Source organism: Grammomys surdaster, unplaced genomic scaffold, assembly GCF_004785775.1.
Source record: "Grammomys surdaster isolate TR1022 unplaced genomic scaffold, NIH_TR_1.0 126071, whole genome shotgun sequence".
In the NCBI taxonomy this organism is placed as follows: domain Eukaryota; kingdom Metazoa; phylum Chordata; class Mammalia; order Rodentia; family Muridae; genus Grammomys; species Grammomys surdaster.
Genome location: NW_021620880.1, coordinates 1812382 through 1828979, shown reverse-complemented (window position 1 = coordinate 1828979; position 16598 = coordinate 1812382). Strand labels below are relative to the sequence as shown.

The 16598-nt window shown below is 44.7% G+C and overlaps 1 protein-coding gene across 2 annotated transcripts in view; it reads right to left on the bottom strand.

Annotated features, from left to right (window-relative positions):
* Positions 1–319: 319 nt before the first annotated feature.
* Kcnd3 (potassium voltage-gated channel subfamily D member 3) overlaps positions 320–16598 on the bottom strand; it is a 206677-nt gene continuing 190398 nt past the window's right edge. The window contains exons 2-7 of one of the 2 annotated variants that reach the window (XM_028755634.1): positions 15799–15961; positions 9394–9495; positions 8969–9058; positions 7476–7532; positions 6008–6255; positions 320–5325 (exon numbers count right to left, since the gene is read on the bottom strand). In XM_028755634.1, the coding sequence (XP_028611467.1) occupies positions 5124–5325; positions 6008–6255; positions 7476–7532; positions 8969–9058; positions 9394–9495; positions 15799–15961 (862 nt within the window). In that variant the 3' untranslated portion in view covers positions 320–5123. The remainder of the gene's footprint in view (positions 5326–6007; positions 6256–7475; positions 7533–8968; positions 9059–9393; positions 9496–15798; positions 15962–16598) is intronic. The other variant, XM_028755636.1, reaches the window with a different exon arrangement.

The window sequence follows — 16598 nt, the reverse complement described above, 5'->3', positions numbered from 1 at the left end:
GAGAGAGAGAGAGAGAGAGAGAGAGAGAGAGAGAGAGAGAGAGAGAGAGAGAGAGCGAGCGAGCTGTAGACAAATTCAGCCTGGTGTTTTGCTGTTAAAACAGTGAACTTGCCTAAGGCGTGTAGGAAGGCAAGAAGCCCGGGAAGTTGTAGTAGAGTTGCTTACATAGGAGAAAGGGGGTGGGGGGGGCTGGTTAGATGAGGCCATTATACCTAAGATTATATCCCTACTCTAGCAGTCTAGAAAGCTGACTGGTATAAGGCAATCCTTTTGGAAAGGAAAAAGATGATATTAGAAAAAAAAAATCTCACTTGAAGGCTTGTGGCACATAGTTTGTTTAATCCAGATTGGATACATCAGGTACAGCAGTGGCACAGGACTCAATACTGTAAATGATATACATGTTATAACATTTGCACTACAGTTTCAAAAGAAGACAAGAAACTTAAGAGCTTTTTTTTCCCCACAGAAAGTTTTCACATTTGTCTTCCTGCAGTTTTATACAGTGTATTTCTTTGCCATTGTGATGTTGGTAAGCAAAGCCCAATAATACGAAAATAGAAAAGAACACACTTGATGTTTTCCACAAGAACATTAATGGGAGCGCATGACCTCTAAGGAAAACATTGGAATGTCCGGTTATCAAAAATATACCATCCCTCCCACCTCCCTGGTTTGTAAAATAGTCCATTGGTCCAAGGAGTCCCCTAGGACTTGGGGTCTGTGCCCTGCACTGGCTAACATGTGATCAGCCAGCATAGTTTAAATAACCTGCTAAGATAAATGTCATTCCAACATTTGATGAGAAAACGTAGAATATCCTGAATAAAAAACAAGACCCACAAGGAACCCCTTTAAAAAGCCATTTCATTTTTCAAAGCCACTTTCCCTTGGTTCTAATGCTTTTCATGATGCTGTTTGGGCTCCAAGTGTCATGGGTCATGACAATGTTTTTCCTTTATCCCATCATTTTAAAGCTTTGCAAGTAATGAGAATTCATTAGGAAATCAGAGGAAAAGTAAGAGTTTCTCCTGTTCCTCTTATGGTGGTTACCATGCTAGCTAGCAGGAAAGGTAAACTATTACTTCAAATGAACAGTATTGGGATCCTTCTGCCTTACTTAGTTACCTAGTAATTGAAGTGAGGGAGCCTGAATCACTAGAATCCATTAACAATTTCAAATCTAATGCTAGCTCAATTTCAGTCACTACTGCTATTTTTAAAACAACAAGGATAATGATCTAGGCATATAATGCTCCCAGGTACTTTCCCTACCTGATTTCTGACAAGAAGATGATATGATCCTAACTGCAGAGAAATCAAAACAACTTTATAAAATCCTCAGCAGTCCTGCATGTGACTTCTGTCAACCACGGATCATCATTTACCACTTCCTTAACATCTGTTCAAATTATGTGGCCATAAACTAATAATGGTCAACTGTTGAAGCTACCTACTGGTCTTTTGAAAGAGGTTCTGTACAGTTAGTCCTGAGCTTGAGACTAGTTAGGAAAAATGGGAATGAGGAAGAAATAATGGTCTATTTCAGGAGGTTCTGCTACTTCAGGAATGCTTCCTTCCCCTAATCAACACTTGAAATCCAGCTTTTAAAATCTGAGCAAGCCTTCAAGCCATGGAGCAGGCTAGAAGACACTTCCAGGACATGCTAAGTCCTGGATCAAATCATACTCCTGCCATTCACTTGCCATGAAACCTTGAGTGAGGCAGGCATCCAGCTTCTTTGTGCCCATTTCTTCTGAGTCAAAAATTTACTAAGGTGACTACCTTCACAGATGATAGTGAAAAGCCATAGTATGCTTTGAAATGTCATTTTCCAAGCTTCCTCCTCACTGAGAAAGTCAGACATTTGCCTGAAAAATCTTGGGCATTCCCTTGTTCATCAATTTCTAACAGAACTGATCACCCACAGCTGGCTCTACACAAGAAACGGTGGCTTCAAAGTTTATAATTTGAATTAGTACAGTCAGGTGATTTCCAAGAGCTATATCAAGTTATGTTGACATTTACACATGAGTGTGTCCTTATGACATGGCATCTTCGATGGTTCTTCTCCAACATAGTAACTGTGAGGCAAAAGGTGTGATGAAAAGCCCAAAAACCAAACCAAACCAAAACCCAAAATACCAAAACCACATTAGACTAGTAGCCAAGAGTCTTGTGCTCTGGTCTCTGTTCTATCCTTCAAGACCGCATTGCCTTGAGGGAGTCAAGTTCTCTGCACCCCAGCTTTCATGTAAAATGAATTAGATACTCTATAATCTTTTCTGGTACGCTCAATATAGTTTCCAAGTTATTTCCATTTATTATTTGGGTGTAGTCTTAGTCTTTTTTTTTTTTTTTTTTTCCCTTTTGATACCTTCTCCCCCAGTGCTAAGTAAGGTTGAATGGAGTGGTGGAGTGGAGAATTTACTGATACCCTTACATGGTTTGTGCACCATGAGTCATTAATGCACCAGAGAGCTATTGGTCTCCAGAAGAATCTGACATCCTGGTTGTTCACTCCCTAGCCAATGAATCAGATTTACTAAGGTGATCCAGCACTTGTTTGTTGGGTGCTTCCCTATGAATATCCTTTAGCAGATATGGCTGTGAGCTGTTTTCTTGGGTTGGTATCTTTGAGCAAAGGTGACTTGGGTTCCTTATCTCTTACCAATACTAAAATGGGGAAATGAAAATGCAGACAGTCTAATGATTAGGGACTGGCATGATATGGACTTTGGGAATGAAATAGAAGCAACACAAGCATTCAGTTCACTGAAGTCAATAAAAATAGAATTTTCCAGGGGGGGCAGCTTTTAAAGTATATTTCTTTTCAAGAGAACCATAATATGCTGTGTTGGTGCACTGTCCAAGTGACGTGGAAATCCTCGGTTGAAGCAGTCATTCTAACTTTCTAATGACTTCTTTGGATATAGAATGGTGGTTTGTATGAGAATTCAAGTGTTTCTTTTAAACTCTATCCCACTCAGTTCTTAGGATTTATCATGCATCTAGATATTCCTTTGTTCCATGATCAACCCTTTCAAAAGGAAGATCCTTTTCTACTTCTTGGCCTACCTGCTAAATTGGGTCTAGCTTGGCTCTATGCCTTGGCTGATAAAATATATGTTTGAAGTTACTAGATTGGAAGAACCACTCCACTCCTATGATAAGGGGAAATCCTGAGGCCAGATCTAGAAGAAAGGACTGTCAGGGTCCACTGAGGATGAAGACAGGGAAACAAACATGGAAGGAAGGCCCCTTTCTTCCATCCTTCTACCCACTTGCTGGTTTGGTGTCACCTTAAAACACCTGGGCTCCTCTGCATACAGGGTCACTGGAGCTGGAACCAGGAAGCCCCATGAGTGCTTTCAGGCTGATGGCTAGTTAAAACTCATCTAGATGGTTGTAGTGGGCAGTGAGATATTGACATGCAAATGAACAGCTTATCTGTTTATTTTAAACAGAGCTGTAGACTGGATAAGAAATTCCTAAGCAGCTCATGTGCCTCAGATCCCGACTTCAGAGGCTGTAGTAGAGTATTTGGGGTTGAGAAGGGCAGGAAAGGGCTCTTGTCACTAACCCTGAGGCTCACTTGCTCTGCTGTTAAGTGGTGAAAATGATTAGGAAGATTCCAGAAACATTGTTCCCAGGCCCACTACTGTGTAAATAACATGAACAAACATATCCACATTTTCAAGAAGTAATCTCCACTGCCTCATTTGTGTGGAGATCATCAGCTATCTTCAGAGATGAGGGCTGAAGATGATTCAGACCTCAAGGCATCTTTCAGACCAGGCAATAGTCACCTAGAGCCTCTTGCTTGCTTTCTTGCTTTGAAACATCCTTCATGAGGCACACAGGCTTAACCTTCACAGCGTCTGTGTAGGAACTGCCTTGGGTGGTAAGCCAGGCTTTCCTTCCTTCCTCCTTGCTTGAAGATGCTCATGGAGCCTCTTGGCAAAGCTCCGCATGGGCTTCATGGTGGATCCTAAAGGAGGGTACATAGCAAGGTGCTCCAGAGCTGTGGCAGCTTCTTGGTGCTTCAGTCTTCACGGGGGCATAGCAGAAACAACTGCTTTCTGAGGTTGCTGATTCCATTTTCGAAGACCCAGTGTGGTAAATGTGACCACCAACCCCACCCAAACTGCAAAAATAAGTGGTTCCAATCAAAAGGGAAGCACCTTTGTTCATAATAGAGACTTACCTCATCCTTACACTCAGCCCACTTGGCTTCCCTTCTTTTCTGTATTTGCATTCACTCGGCCTGACTCCAGGCACAAATCTGCAGTACTTGGCAGTGACACAGGATTTACTGTCCATGGTGAGACAGATGGTTGGACACAGAAACAGCCAAGGTGAAGCAGATAGGTACAGAGACAAAGGAGACGGACCAACGGAGCAGAAGGTTTGCTATGTGGTTGCCTGACAGTTCTATGCAGGTCAGCTGGGCAGTGAGGGCCCGGCTAAGGTGACCTCACCCCTCCAGGGAATGGGGAGACAACTCAGCAATAACTGACTTTGAGCCTAAAAGCTTTTGCTATAAAAGAAGAAAAATAAAAACCAACCTCACAAAATGCTTTGTTTTGGTTTAAAGGTGTTGGGTCCGTGGAGAAAAACATGTCACAAAAATCCATTGATGACTTTGTTTCCCACCTTTTCCCATGAATAAATATTATCCATTAAGATCCTTGAAAAAGGTGCTTAGATACACAGTGTTATATTTTCTTCCTGTTTGCATGTGACGACTCGGCCTCTGGGCTGCTCTTGGTCTTGAGTTTTCCTCACTGGGGTCTCCAGAAACAACTGTTGTTTGGTCTGAGGTACCCCTACCAGGCCCTGTCCAGGCAAGTAGCCTGCACCCCCTAATGGCCAATCCCCTACCCACCCCCTCCCTTCCTCTGGCCCTAGTAAGATGCAATGTCACAGGGCTGTGTCCACACCAGCAGCAGGATCCTTGGGTACCCTTTGCTGCTTCCTTTCCCTTCCAACCACAAGTCTCAGAGCTAGGGGTACAACGGGGTGGCCAGAAATAGTGGGAGGGAGTGGTCTCAGTGGCCACCCACCAACATGCCAGCCCCCTTTACTCCCCACTACCCCCTCAGGCCCTCTGTCCAGTGTTTTTACAAGGCAGAGACCTTGACAACATTGCTGGTTATGGAAGGAATGTTCGTGTTGGAGCCTGGGCTGGCAGGGGGTGGCCGACTTTCTCCCTCTGGGGTGAGAGCTGGGGGGGTAGGGATGCTGATGATAGCTGTGGTAATCTGGGATGTTTTGCAGTTTGGTCTCAGTCCGTCGTCTGCTTTCAAATTAAGGCTGGAGCGACTGGGATAAAAAAGAATGAGTTGAAGATGGTTCCTGCTTGTGGGCATCCCAAATCTCCCTCGACTCCCGCCATTATTTTTGTTCTATGCTCTATCAAGGAACTCAATGGCCCTTGATCTCTCCCTTTAATAATCAGCTTATAATTGCTGTTCTAACTACTATTAACAATTACTAAATCATGCAGATAGTACTTATTCCTAGCCCAGTGGACTTATCACTTGTGATGTGATGACATTGACTTTTCCTGCATCCTCTTCGACTGATTTGGAAGTAAATGGGGAATGGCTTAAATATACACAGAGATGAGAAGGAAAAGTCAGTTTGTGATTCATAATCAGCTTGGGATCAGCCATATATGTCATACAGCTGAGAAAAGTATTTTCTTAGGAAACTGATCATAGTCCATCTTTTCAAGTTTTGAACTCTTATTGAGGTATCCCTCCCCCGCAACTGCTTAAACCCACTTTTAACCTACACTGCTACAGTATCATCCAATAGCCATGGATACCCTTGGATAACTTTGATGCATGAGAAGGAAAGTGAGGGAGGAGACAGAGGGGGCCCCATGTAGTAGGTAAGGGGAGCCACTAGGGGATCCCCCAGATTCCAATGCAGAGATTGTTTAATTCTGGAAAGGGAATGACTCAAGACTTTGGGGGTAGCAAGAATGGAAGCCACCCACCTGGTGGTGAGGGAGGGCTGCTCACTGCCCTGGATGTGGATGGTGCTGAGCTCTTGCATGCTGCGCAAGCGGGTGGCTGGCAGGTTAGAGTTGGGCAGGTGTGTGGTCTTCTTGCTACGGCGGGAGCAGCAGGTGGTAGTGAGGCCCGAGTGGCTGGACAGAGAAGGACTTCTGGTAGAGGGGTAGTTCTGCATTGAGCTCTCCATGCAGTTCTGCTCAAACATCTGCTCATCAATAAATTCGTGGTTCTGTGGGAGGAAGGAGAGAAAGTGAAAAAGAAGAAAGGAGCAGGGCAGAGCCCTAGTCTCTGTCTGGCTGCCTGTCTGCATGGAGCCTTTCATGAAGGATGCCTAGATGCCTGGATTACAGATAAGTGTTGGGGAGGGGTTTAATTTCCACAGGTGTCAATGTCAAAAGAATCAAATTGGCCTCCCTGGCCATTAGATCATACAGGGACACAGTTGTTAAATCATTGTTTCTTTTTTTGTTTGTTTGTTTGTTTTTCGAGACAGGGTTTCCCTGTATATCCCTGGCTGTCCTGGAACTCACTCTGTAGACCAGGCTAGCCTCGAACTCAGAAATCCGCCTGCCTCTGCCTCCCAAGTACAAATCATTGTTTCATATACTCCATCTATAGCTTTGAGAGGAAGGGGCTCGGAGAGACCTAGTGGCATCATCAATGCTGGAATCAAATTGTTTTTAGTAAGCTCTGAAGCCACTGAATATGAGCCTTATAGTTCATCTCTGCACATCTGATGACTCTTGCAGGTGTGACATAAGTTTGTAAATGTTTTGGATCATTTATAGAATTGGAGGAACATTGCTCTTGAGTGCAAAGGGGTCGAATTGCCAGCAATAAGATTTCTTTTAATTGTTTTTTCTTTTTGTCTGGTTAAAGCACATGGATCCTTAGCTACCTGGTGGTACAGGATTCCCTAGGTCAAATGTAAATATGGGAAAAGAATGTTAACAGTGTCTTGACTGTAGGCCATGAGCATGGCTTGTAGCTAAACCCAGGACAATTTGAAAATGGCTGCTTGGCCGAAGTGATTAAAACTCTGTGGCATTGTCAGCGAGACTAAGGCTGTCAGAATAAGGAGAAAGAGAAGTGTAAGAACAGAGATCAGATAAGAGTCCCCTGGCAGCCAATACCATGAGTTCCCAGGAAACTTGGGAGGTAGTATAGAGATATGTGGCACTTGGGCATTCCAGAAGAAATGAACCTTGAAGCTGAATCCCATGCCCCCCTCAGCCCCTGGGGAGGTCAAAGGAAAGAATGGGAAAGGAAATTGGGTAGTTTGGGTGCAAAACTACTAGGAGCCTGAGCTGGTACTGGGTGTGACAGCATAGATAGCGTAAGCCCAGGAAGAATCAGTTGCACATGCAGAAAACCAGGCTAGGGGTAAGCAAAGTAGATCCACAGACTCAAGATTCAGAGAGAAGAACAATTGAATTTATAAAGTTATACCTTGATGGTGGAGGTTCGTACAGATAACAGGGGATCATCCACAAGATAGGATAACCCCTACAGGACAACATGCCAACAGAAGATAGAAACACCATTGATTGTACATTCCGGCATTCCAGTTTTGACATTCAGTTTCTCAATCCCAGCATTCCACCCTCCAAGTTCAACATTCCAGTCCTTGTTCCCAGCATTCTGCTTCCCTTGTCCCAGCACTTCACCCCATGGTTCTGATAGGAGCCTGCTTAACCCAACATTCACTCTTCCCATACCAACATTCTCCTCTTCCTATCATTCCACCCCTGGATCCCACATTCCTTCCCTAAAATCTGGCATTCCAATATCCCATCCCTGCAATCAGTCCAGCATTCTCTCAGATTCAGCATTCCTCCCTTCAACCCCAGCATTCCATCTCATACCCCCCTCCCAATGCCAACATTCCAGCTCTTCAAACCCCAAAGTTTTCACCCATGTCCTTTCAATGTATACATTCCACCCAGCACATGCAACTTGGAATGGGCAGTGGGGTCTGGGCCTATCCCATTGGCAAGCTCAGTTTCCTTGGGAGAACTTCTAGATATGCATAGATGGTTTTTGACCATAGATGCTGGGGCTTGGGTTTGCAGAGCACTTTTCCATTGGGAAGATCTCACTGGGTTCCAACTGTCATCTATGGTATACATTTTTGGCTCTGAGAAAGGGACGTCTAGCATCAGCGAGGGGCAGGTTATGGGCTATTAGGAATTAAGAAGTTCCTTTCCAGAGTGTGCTGAGCCCTGACTGACTCTAGGCTCCAGGGAACTTCTGGAAAGTAACAGGGAACACGTTCTCTTCAGCTTCTCTATTCTGACTTCTCCCACCCTATGGTTCCTAGCACCTTTTGCCAAGGGTTCAGGATTGGCCCTACTGCCCTTCCATTCAGGCTGTCAATAAGGCACAAGCATCATTCCCATTCCAGCTGTGGCACCCTGAGCTGTGATTTCCTTTAGCAATTGGCCTTTCACAATCTCCACTCCCTACAAAATTGCAAAGTTATCTAAGTGGGGTTGGGACTGATAAATTCTTGGCTAAAGAATATATATACTGCCTCCTTCATTAGTGTAAGCACAAAAGGGACCCATGGATTGCATCAACCCAGCTACAGGGGTGGGACAAAAAACTACCCTGTGTAAACTCAGCTTGAGTCTTTTAGAGTGATGTCCTAAACTGAGGAATGAAGAACAAAACTCTTAGTCCTCAGTAATCAACACACACGCTGGTGTTACAAGGGAATGGGAAGGCCATAGGAGTGGCTTCTTCTCTAGAGCTGTAAGATATAGCTGATCTCTCACTCTGGTGACCTTGCCCCACCCCTTGGGATCTTCATCCTAGGGGCTGAGAGACTATGGTTTTGGATTGGAAGGGAACAGATTAACTATCTGGCCTAGGGTGATAACGTGCGTACAGCCTTGGGAGGTCAGGGATGAGGCAGGAGGGGGCAGTAGGCTGGAACTCACAGTGGTCTTTTCTAAGCAGTGTAGCAGGTGGTGGTGCTGGCTCTCGATGAGTGAGGTGGTCTTGCCCATGTGCTCCTCTTCTGGTGTGCCCTAGTGAGAAAAAAGGACCAAGTATAATGCTGACGTCTTCTCCTCTCTCCAGCCATTCCATTTCTTCATAGAAGGTAGAGGGGCATGGGGAAAATCTTGATAAGCCATACTAAGGCCACCATAAAACATGCTGGCCTTGGGCTGGGGGTCCTTGTCAACAGTGGGTTTATGGGCAGCAGTGATATTTTATGGGAGAGGTATGTTGGTGGGAACATTTGGAAACATAGCTCCATGAGAGTCTAAATTGGAGCTTTCTGGGGAGTGCTGGTACATATGGACGAGAAAACAAGCCTATTTCTATTTTATCTCCTCTGCCAGGTCTTCTGGGCACTTACCGTCAGCTCCAGGGCTTCATTGAGGAGCCCATTGCGCTTGCTGTGCAGGTAGGCATTGGAGCTTCCTGTTTTGGCCACACGGATCCTGGCAAGGCGGGCCTTCTGTGATTGGTAGACAATAAAAGAGACAATGAGATACAAGAAGAGCAAGCCTGGCAGAGCCCGTGGCAGCAGCAGCTCACTGAGCTGCCTCAGCATTGTCTAATAAGGGAAAATGAGCTCCTGTGTCCTAGCCTCATGCATCTCTCTGTGTAGATACTAGACTGGATCTGAGACCTGCATACTCACTTTTGTAATTTAGCCATGGTCAAGACTCTAGGTATCTTCACAAACATTCAGCCTGGGTAGAGTCTTGGTGGAAGGAATACTACAGTTTCAAGTTCTCTCTTCAGAAGCTTTCATGACCTGTTTCCACTCAGTATTTCACAACGGGTTATGCCATTCAATTATCTCCTATCCCTAATGAGACTGTAGGGTCCCTAGAGGACGGTGTGTGCTAGCTGTCCTGATTCTCTCCTGGGTTCTGGTGTGGTTGGTTCCCCACATTAAGTTTCCAAATAATAGTTAATTATGAAAAAAGAGAAGAGAACAATGGCACCAGCAACACCTCTTAAGTGCCCTGTCTCCCTCGTCCTAGTGCTTCCACTAAGGCAGCATACATGCCGTCTCGCTACTGTTTCTCTCCTGCGGTAGAACGTAAACTCTCCGAGGGCAGCCGGTTTGCCTTCTTTGTTACCAGGAGGCTCTCGATCTTTTTAAAGTTTAAGAAACGTATTTATAGGTGCAGGACTGACTTTGGAAGTTATTAGACACATCATTAATGGATGTGTCACTATACATCTATGCTGTGCACAGAAGTGGGAAGGATGTCCTATACGTAGAGGTGGCCTGGTGGGTATGTGCAGAAAGGAACATGTTCCAGCATATCACTTTGGCTTTACCTACTATGACTGGAACCCTCCCTGGGAAAGCCCTCAGCAGACAACGGCCCTACCAACCCATGGCGGGGCTAATAGCATCTTGGGCCAAGCTCATCTCACTTGCTGAGGGAATGGGAGAGGCCAGGCATATGATATATGCTGGCTGCTCTTTTTTTCCTCTAATGACCACTAGCCATGACAACAGTATAGTGAAAAACAGAGCACCATACATCTAGTCTGGGACTGGAGGAAAGTCCTTTGGCTTAAAGTACATAGCCTGGGCTCTGTAGATCTAGAACCACCTCTAAGCTAGTGCTGTAAGATGAAGAAGAGCCCATGAGATTCATAGCCCTAATCTGGAGTGGAAGATCCTCTTCCTGCCTCTGGGTACAGTGGCAAGTAATTTGAACCTGGACTCTGAAAGAAGGAGCTTAGGAATTTGTGGTAATTTTCATTTCTTGTTGTCCTCTCCCAGCTACCCTGACCGGGTTGGTTCACATGCTAAGAGGAGCCCATAGGCTGTCAAGAGAATCACAAAGGCTATGTTTCCTGGGAACTCTCCCACTGGCCAGTGTCTCCGTGCAGGGACAATTCAACTCTTTCCCCTGGTCTTTGAATGTGGGGAAGAGGCTAGAACTTATGTTTGGAAGATCTTCCTATAAATCCAAGGATGCCTGTTCCTCTGCATGGAGAGAATAAAAAGGAAGACATGCAAAGGAAAGATCAGCGAGCTACACCTGTCACCCTCCATCCCTGAGAACAATTCATTCATTCATTCATTCATTCATTCATCCATCCATTCATTCTGTGTCTAGGATGAGTCTGCCCATAAACCCTGCTGCCACCTTCCCATGGTAGATGTTTATAGTCATGTGAGTTCCTCATAGTTCATGGAGCTGGCTGCTGTCTCTTTGGGGGAAGGCTAGGTATTGAGGGCTGCATATGGAAATCCAATTGTGTAAAGCTCATTATAGCCTTATATAATCTGATTGCCACTTACAGCCAGACCTTGTTCATATGTAGGCTCTGTCTTTATTACTTTCTGGAGATGAAAGCTTCTTCTGTCCTCCTCTGTGGCACTTCTTTTAATCTTATCTCACTCTGGATTCTATTAAAGTAGAAGATTGTCACATCAAACACACCATATCATTCCCAAGCGGGACACAGAGGTTTGAGGCATGTTTGCAGAACAATAGCCTTCCGTGTAAAACTTGGTGGTGCTCTCTGCTTGGCTTTGTGTTCCTGAGGGTCAGAGCCTTGGGCTTATGCACATTTTTTTATTGCCAGCATCCAGTGCAGGCTCAACACTGAGCAGGGGTTCAAGCAAAGCTGCAGTAGCCAAAGGAAGAGCAAGCACAGTTGGCTGGAAGTCTATGCTTATAAAGCTATTGCAAACGGGCCCAGTCTTTGTGTGACTTGGTCAGCTTCCACTCTCCTCCATGACCATAAGGACACTATGAAAGACAAGAGAAGATGGAGGCCATGTAAGCTATTTTGAAGGCCAAGTAATTAACAATGAATTGTTTTTTTTTTTAAATGGAGTGTGTGAGGGGGAGCCATTCAGCCAAGGTAAGGGAATGGACTAGGAAGGTTTCAGCTCATGTCTTCTAACTAGGAAGCCAAATAGAGCATCTTTCTCACAGCATCTTTTTCCTTCCTCCCCGAGTTCACCTCCTTTCCGGAATGTTTCTAACCTTCAAGACCAAAGCTCAGGAAGCTGACTCTTCAACAGGTACAAATGAAACTTAGGGGTTGGAGGAGAGAGATCCAGTACAACACTGTTAACCTGGACACAGTCAGGCACCATTACTGATCAAGATCATCCGGTGACCCCTGGGGAACTTGTCACAACTGAGACTTCCTAGCTGGCAGCTGGCAGGGACAGCCTGGACATGAGTCTTTGTATATCTTGCCCTGAGAGGGGCAGAAGGAAGACAAGGGAGAAATGGAAACACGGGTGTTGTACACTGAAACATTTATCAGAGGGACATTAAGACATATTGATATACATATGAACACACGAATGCTCACTGCTTTTATTTGTAATAACTGGAAACTATTGTTATCTTACATGTTCTTCAATAGATAACCATCCAATGGAATATTAGTGAGGGAGAAAATTGAAAAGACTTTTTTTTGGGTGAATGGACTTTAAGTTTAAAAAAAAATTTTGTTTGAGACAGAATCTTATTGAGTTACCCAGGCTGGCTTTGAACGATGTAGCCCAGTTTGGCCTTGAGCTTAACAATTCTCCCATTTCAGACTTCTGGGTATCTGGAATTACAGGCCTGCACTGGAATAAGGGATTAGTGATATAATTTGAATTAGTCTCTGGGAATTATATGGATGAAAAAGGCCAACTCCTAAAGGTTACCTGCTGTATGAATACATGTATGCAACTTTTTTTTTTGAAATCAAAGCATTTTATAGGTGGAGATCAGACAAATAGTTTCCAGGAGTAAAAGAAGAGTGGAGGTACAGCAGTGTTATAAAAGCCACAGGTTCTCATAGTCATGCTGCTTCTGGGTCTGCAGGAATCTCCATGGATGAAGAAACTGAAACACACACACACACACACACACACACACACACACACACACACACCTTCTGGATTTTGCCCTTCTGGATTTTAATCACACACCACCACCACCACCATCACCACCAACCCACCCAACCCCAAAACCCTGGGGCAGTCTGAAGAAGATGGATGAGAGAGGTTGCTTCATACCATTTGTGTACTGTATAGTTTAATAAAATGTTATCATTATACAAAACTAGCCAAAGTACATAAAAGGTCTATTTTTGCAACTAGATGTGAACCTGTAATTATTCCAATAAAATATTTCTTGAAAAATCAAAGGATACGGTACTGGGTGGGGGTGTAGCTAAAGGATAGAGCAATTGCCTACCACGAACATGGTCCTAGGTTCAATCCTTAGCACAACAAAAGTAAAAATGTAAGCAAAGCCAGAAGCATGGTCAGGGCTAAGGACTATCATTAGCTTCCCTAACCTCCTCCCTGTCCCATCTCTCCACTGTTACTAAGTCCCCTGAGCCTGCCTTGCCTTGGCTGCCCATGACAGATTGAGTGCTGGGAGCAGACAGTATTGTTTTTCCTCTCACAGGAAGCCCAAGGTGAAGGAGACAGAGCTGTTCAGCCTTGAGGAGAAACAGTATCCAGGCTAGGTGAAAATGCTGTAAATATTTACTTATTTCAAAGGATAGAGAAAGGGGTTGGGGAGGGCTCCTCTTGAGTAGTTTAGAGGGAGGAAAAAGCCAGAGTTTGCCCTTCTGGATTTTAATCACACACCATAAGCTTTATACAGTCTTTGGGAAACATTCCAGGTTATAGTCTTTGCAGATGAGCTTCTCTGAGAAGTAGGAATGGTGTGGGCAGGGAAGGAAAGGTGGCTCCAGGGCACAGCCACCTCCGGAGGGGCTCTTACCATTGAGCCTGGCACTTCTGACAACCCCACCAGCTCTGCGAAAAACCTGTGTCTGTGCTTGCCGGGGGTTAGGAGGTGCAAGGGCAGTGCGTGCCACAGGATACCCTGGCCCTGGGGTTCAGATATGAGAGCCAGGTTTTCTCTGCCCCTTTATTTAGAACTGTGTGATGAATTTAGTCATTGTTCACATTTGCCAGCTGCCCTGAGCTGGGAAAGATAAGGCTTCCATTTCAGGAGTGTCTGGGAGTGGGGAGACCTTGACCTTGGGTGAAGAGACAGAAGGTAGCTGCTATAGGGGATAGAGGACATCAGAAGAAAGAATTTATGGCTGGCAAAATTACAGACCAGGTATGGGTGCAGGGGAACAAGAAGGTAAGGAGGAGTTGAGGCAATGAGATGCAAGAGGCCATTTTTAGGATGTGGGGGCAGGCTTAGTATATGATTATATTATTCATCGTGTAGTTTTGCTATTTGTTTTTGGTGTAAGTTGTTATACAACCATTGTTTTAGAGTTAGCTTAAACTTGTGGCCTTTTATAACTTTGTTATGGCCAATATACACAGACCTATTCTGAGGCTCTAGATTCTTTTGTATGGTAATTCCTGCTACCCAGGAATTACTCCTGCCAGTGAGAGCAAATAATCTAACTGTTAGGCCTGTCACATGGACGGTGCTTACATAAATGTCTGTAGAAGTGAAGAGATGGAAGAAAGAATAAAATACAGAAAGGAAAAAATCCTTGTCTCTAAGCTCATCTTCCAACAAGGTGCCTTCTGTCCTTTCTACAGAGAGACTGACCTCTGTGTACATAGAGACACAGGTCATGACCTCCAGAGCCTTAGACAATAAGGATACTATTTTCATAAGGGTACTATTTTCAACCCAGATCAAAGGAAAGTAGACATTTCCCTTCAGATATCCCTTGTCTTATAGTATTTCCCAATTTGATTAAACTTAGAATCACCCAAGAGACTGGTGAGGAGCACTCTGGGAGTCTCTATGTTGTCTAGAGAGAGACTCACTTAATGTGAATGGTGCCATCGTGTGGGCTGTGGGCTCGGATGAAAAAAAAAAAAAGACAAATGAGCACTGGCATTTCCCTTCTCTCTGCCACCTGTCTGTCAAGAGATGAAGAACAATCTCAATCATGTGTTCCTCCTGTCACCATGATGTGTGAGGGCCAAGCAGTCAGACTAATCCTTCTCAAACTGTGAGCCAAATAGTTATTCTTCTTTTAATTATATGTGACAGGCATTTGTCACACAATGCAAATAATACAGGACCCTTGTAAAAGTATTGCCAGGAACCATCTCTGGATGATGCCCAGGGATTGTGGTGTGGCTCGGCTGTCCCAGAGAGAAGCCTGATGGCTAAAAGGGAAAGGGGTTTCTGAGCACAGCAGCCTGAAGGTATCTTGCTCTGCATGGGCAATGGGATTTCACTTACCTGTCTTCTAAGTACAGACTTGGCAGAACTCAGAACTTTGCCCAGGCCTGATGCTGACTCTCTAGTCCTTGGCTGAGGTCTGTGACATGGCGCCCTGGTGCTTACTAACATGTGATGTTCCACTTGACCTAGAACTCAGTGGCCACAGTCTCTTCTCTCTCAGTGTTCTTGTTTTTCCTTTTCTGCACATTTATTTTTGTCACTTGGTTTTGTATAGGCCCTCAACAGGATATTAAAATGACATTTTGTTTCCTGGTAAGCTCTTGGGAGGGGAAAAGTAGGAGCCAGGAGCTCCATGGTGGCCATGGCTGGGGGTGTAGAAGTTGGGCTATATGTCAGTTTGATAGACTACTTAAAAGGAGGACAATCAGGTTCTGTGTCAATAACCGAAGGTTTGTTGCATTCTGTAGCAGCAGACTGGGGCTAACTGAGAACATTGATGGGTAGAAGAATACGACACTGCCTCATTTTTATCAAGCCAGAGGAAGTCTATGCAGGAATCCTCCTAAGAATCTAGGCCTGGCAAGGCTGCCTGAGTCCTCCACCCTTCCGAATCTCCCCACCTCACCCCAAACTCTGTTTCTAAGGCTTACCTTTTGTGCCCTGCGTTTATCTGCTCTCTGGTTCTGGTGGTAGATCCTGCTAAAGTTGGAGACTATCACGGGGACTGGCAGAGCGATGACCAGGACACCACTCAGGGAGCAGATGGAACCAAATATCTTCCCTGCGATTGTCTTAGGCACCATGTCTCCATATCTGTAAGAGAGAGGGAGAAGGGTGGGCACAAGAGAGAGGATGTCAGTCAGGGGCCATGTGGGAAACAACTAGGGCTTCTCAGCCAATCACTTGCTTGCTCATTCATTCATTCATTCACTCATTCATTTATTCAGTAGTGTGTCACAGTAGCTACTATACATAGGAGTCAGGGCTACAATCATGAAGCTGATTTTCTAGAAGGAAGGCCACACACAAGTAAATGATCACATTAAAAAGCTCTGTGGGAAGGTCACCAGACCCAGAAGATAAACGTTACATGTTCTCACTCATGTGGATTTTAGCATCAAGACTTGTGGTTAATTCAGAGTAATGCAGAAACTCAGAATGGGATCATTGGTGTGGAAGGAAAGAAAGATCTTAAGGGAGGGAGGATAGTGGAACAGGGGTGATAGGAAGGGGAAAGGGGAACAACAAGGGGAGAGGCTTAAGAGGGGAGAGGGATAGGAGGGAGGGCAAGGAGGGGGTGGGAAAGGATGTCTAACTCCAAGGATGTCTGAGAAAGCTATATAGCAACCTACTATTTTATAACCATGTATATCAAATATACACATACAGATACATATACATACATACACACACACACACACACACATACACACACACACACACATATATA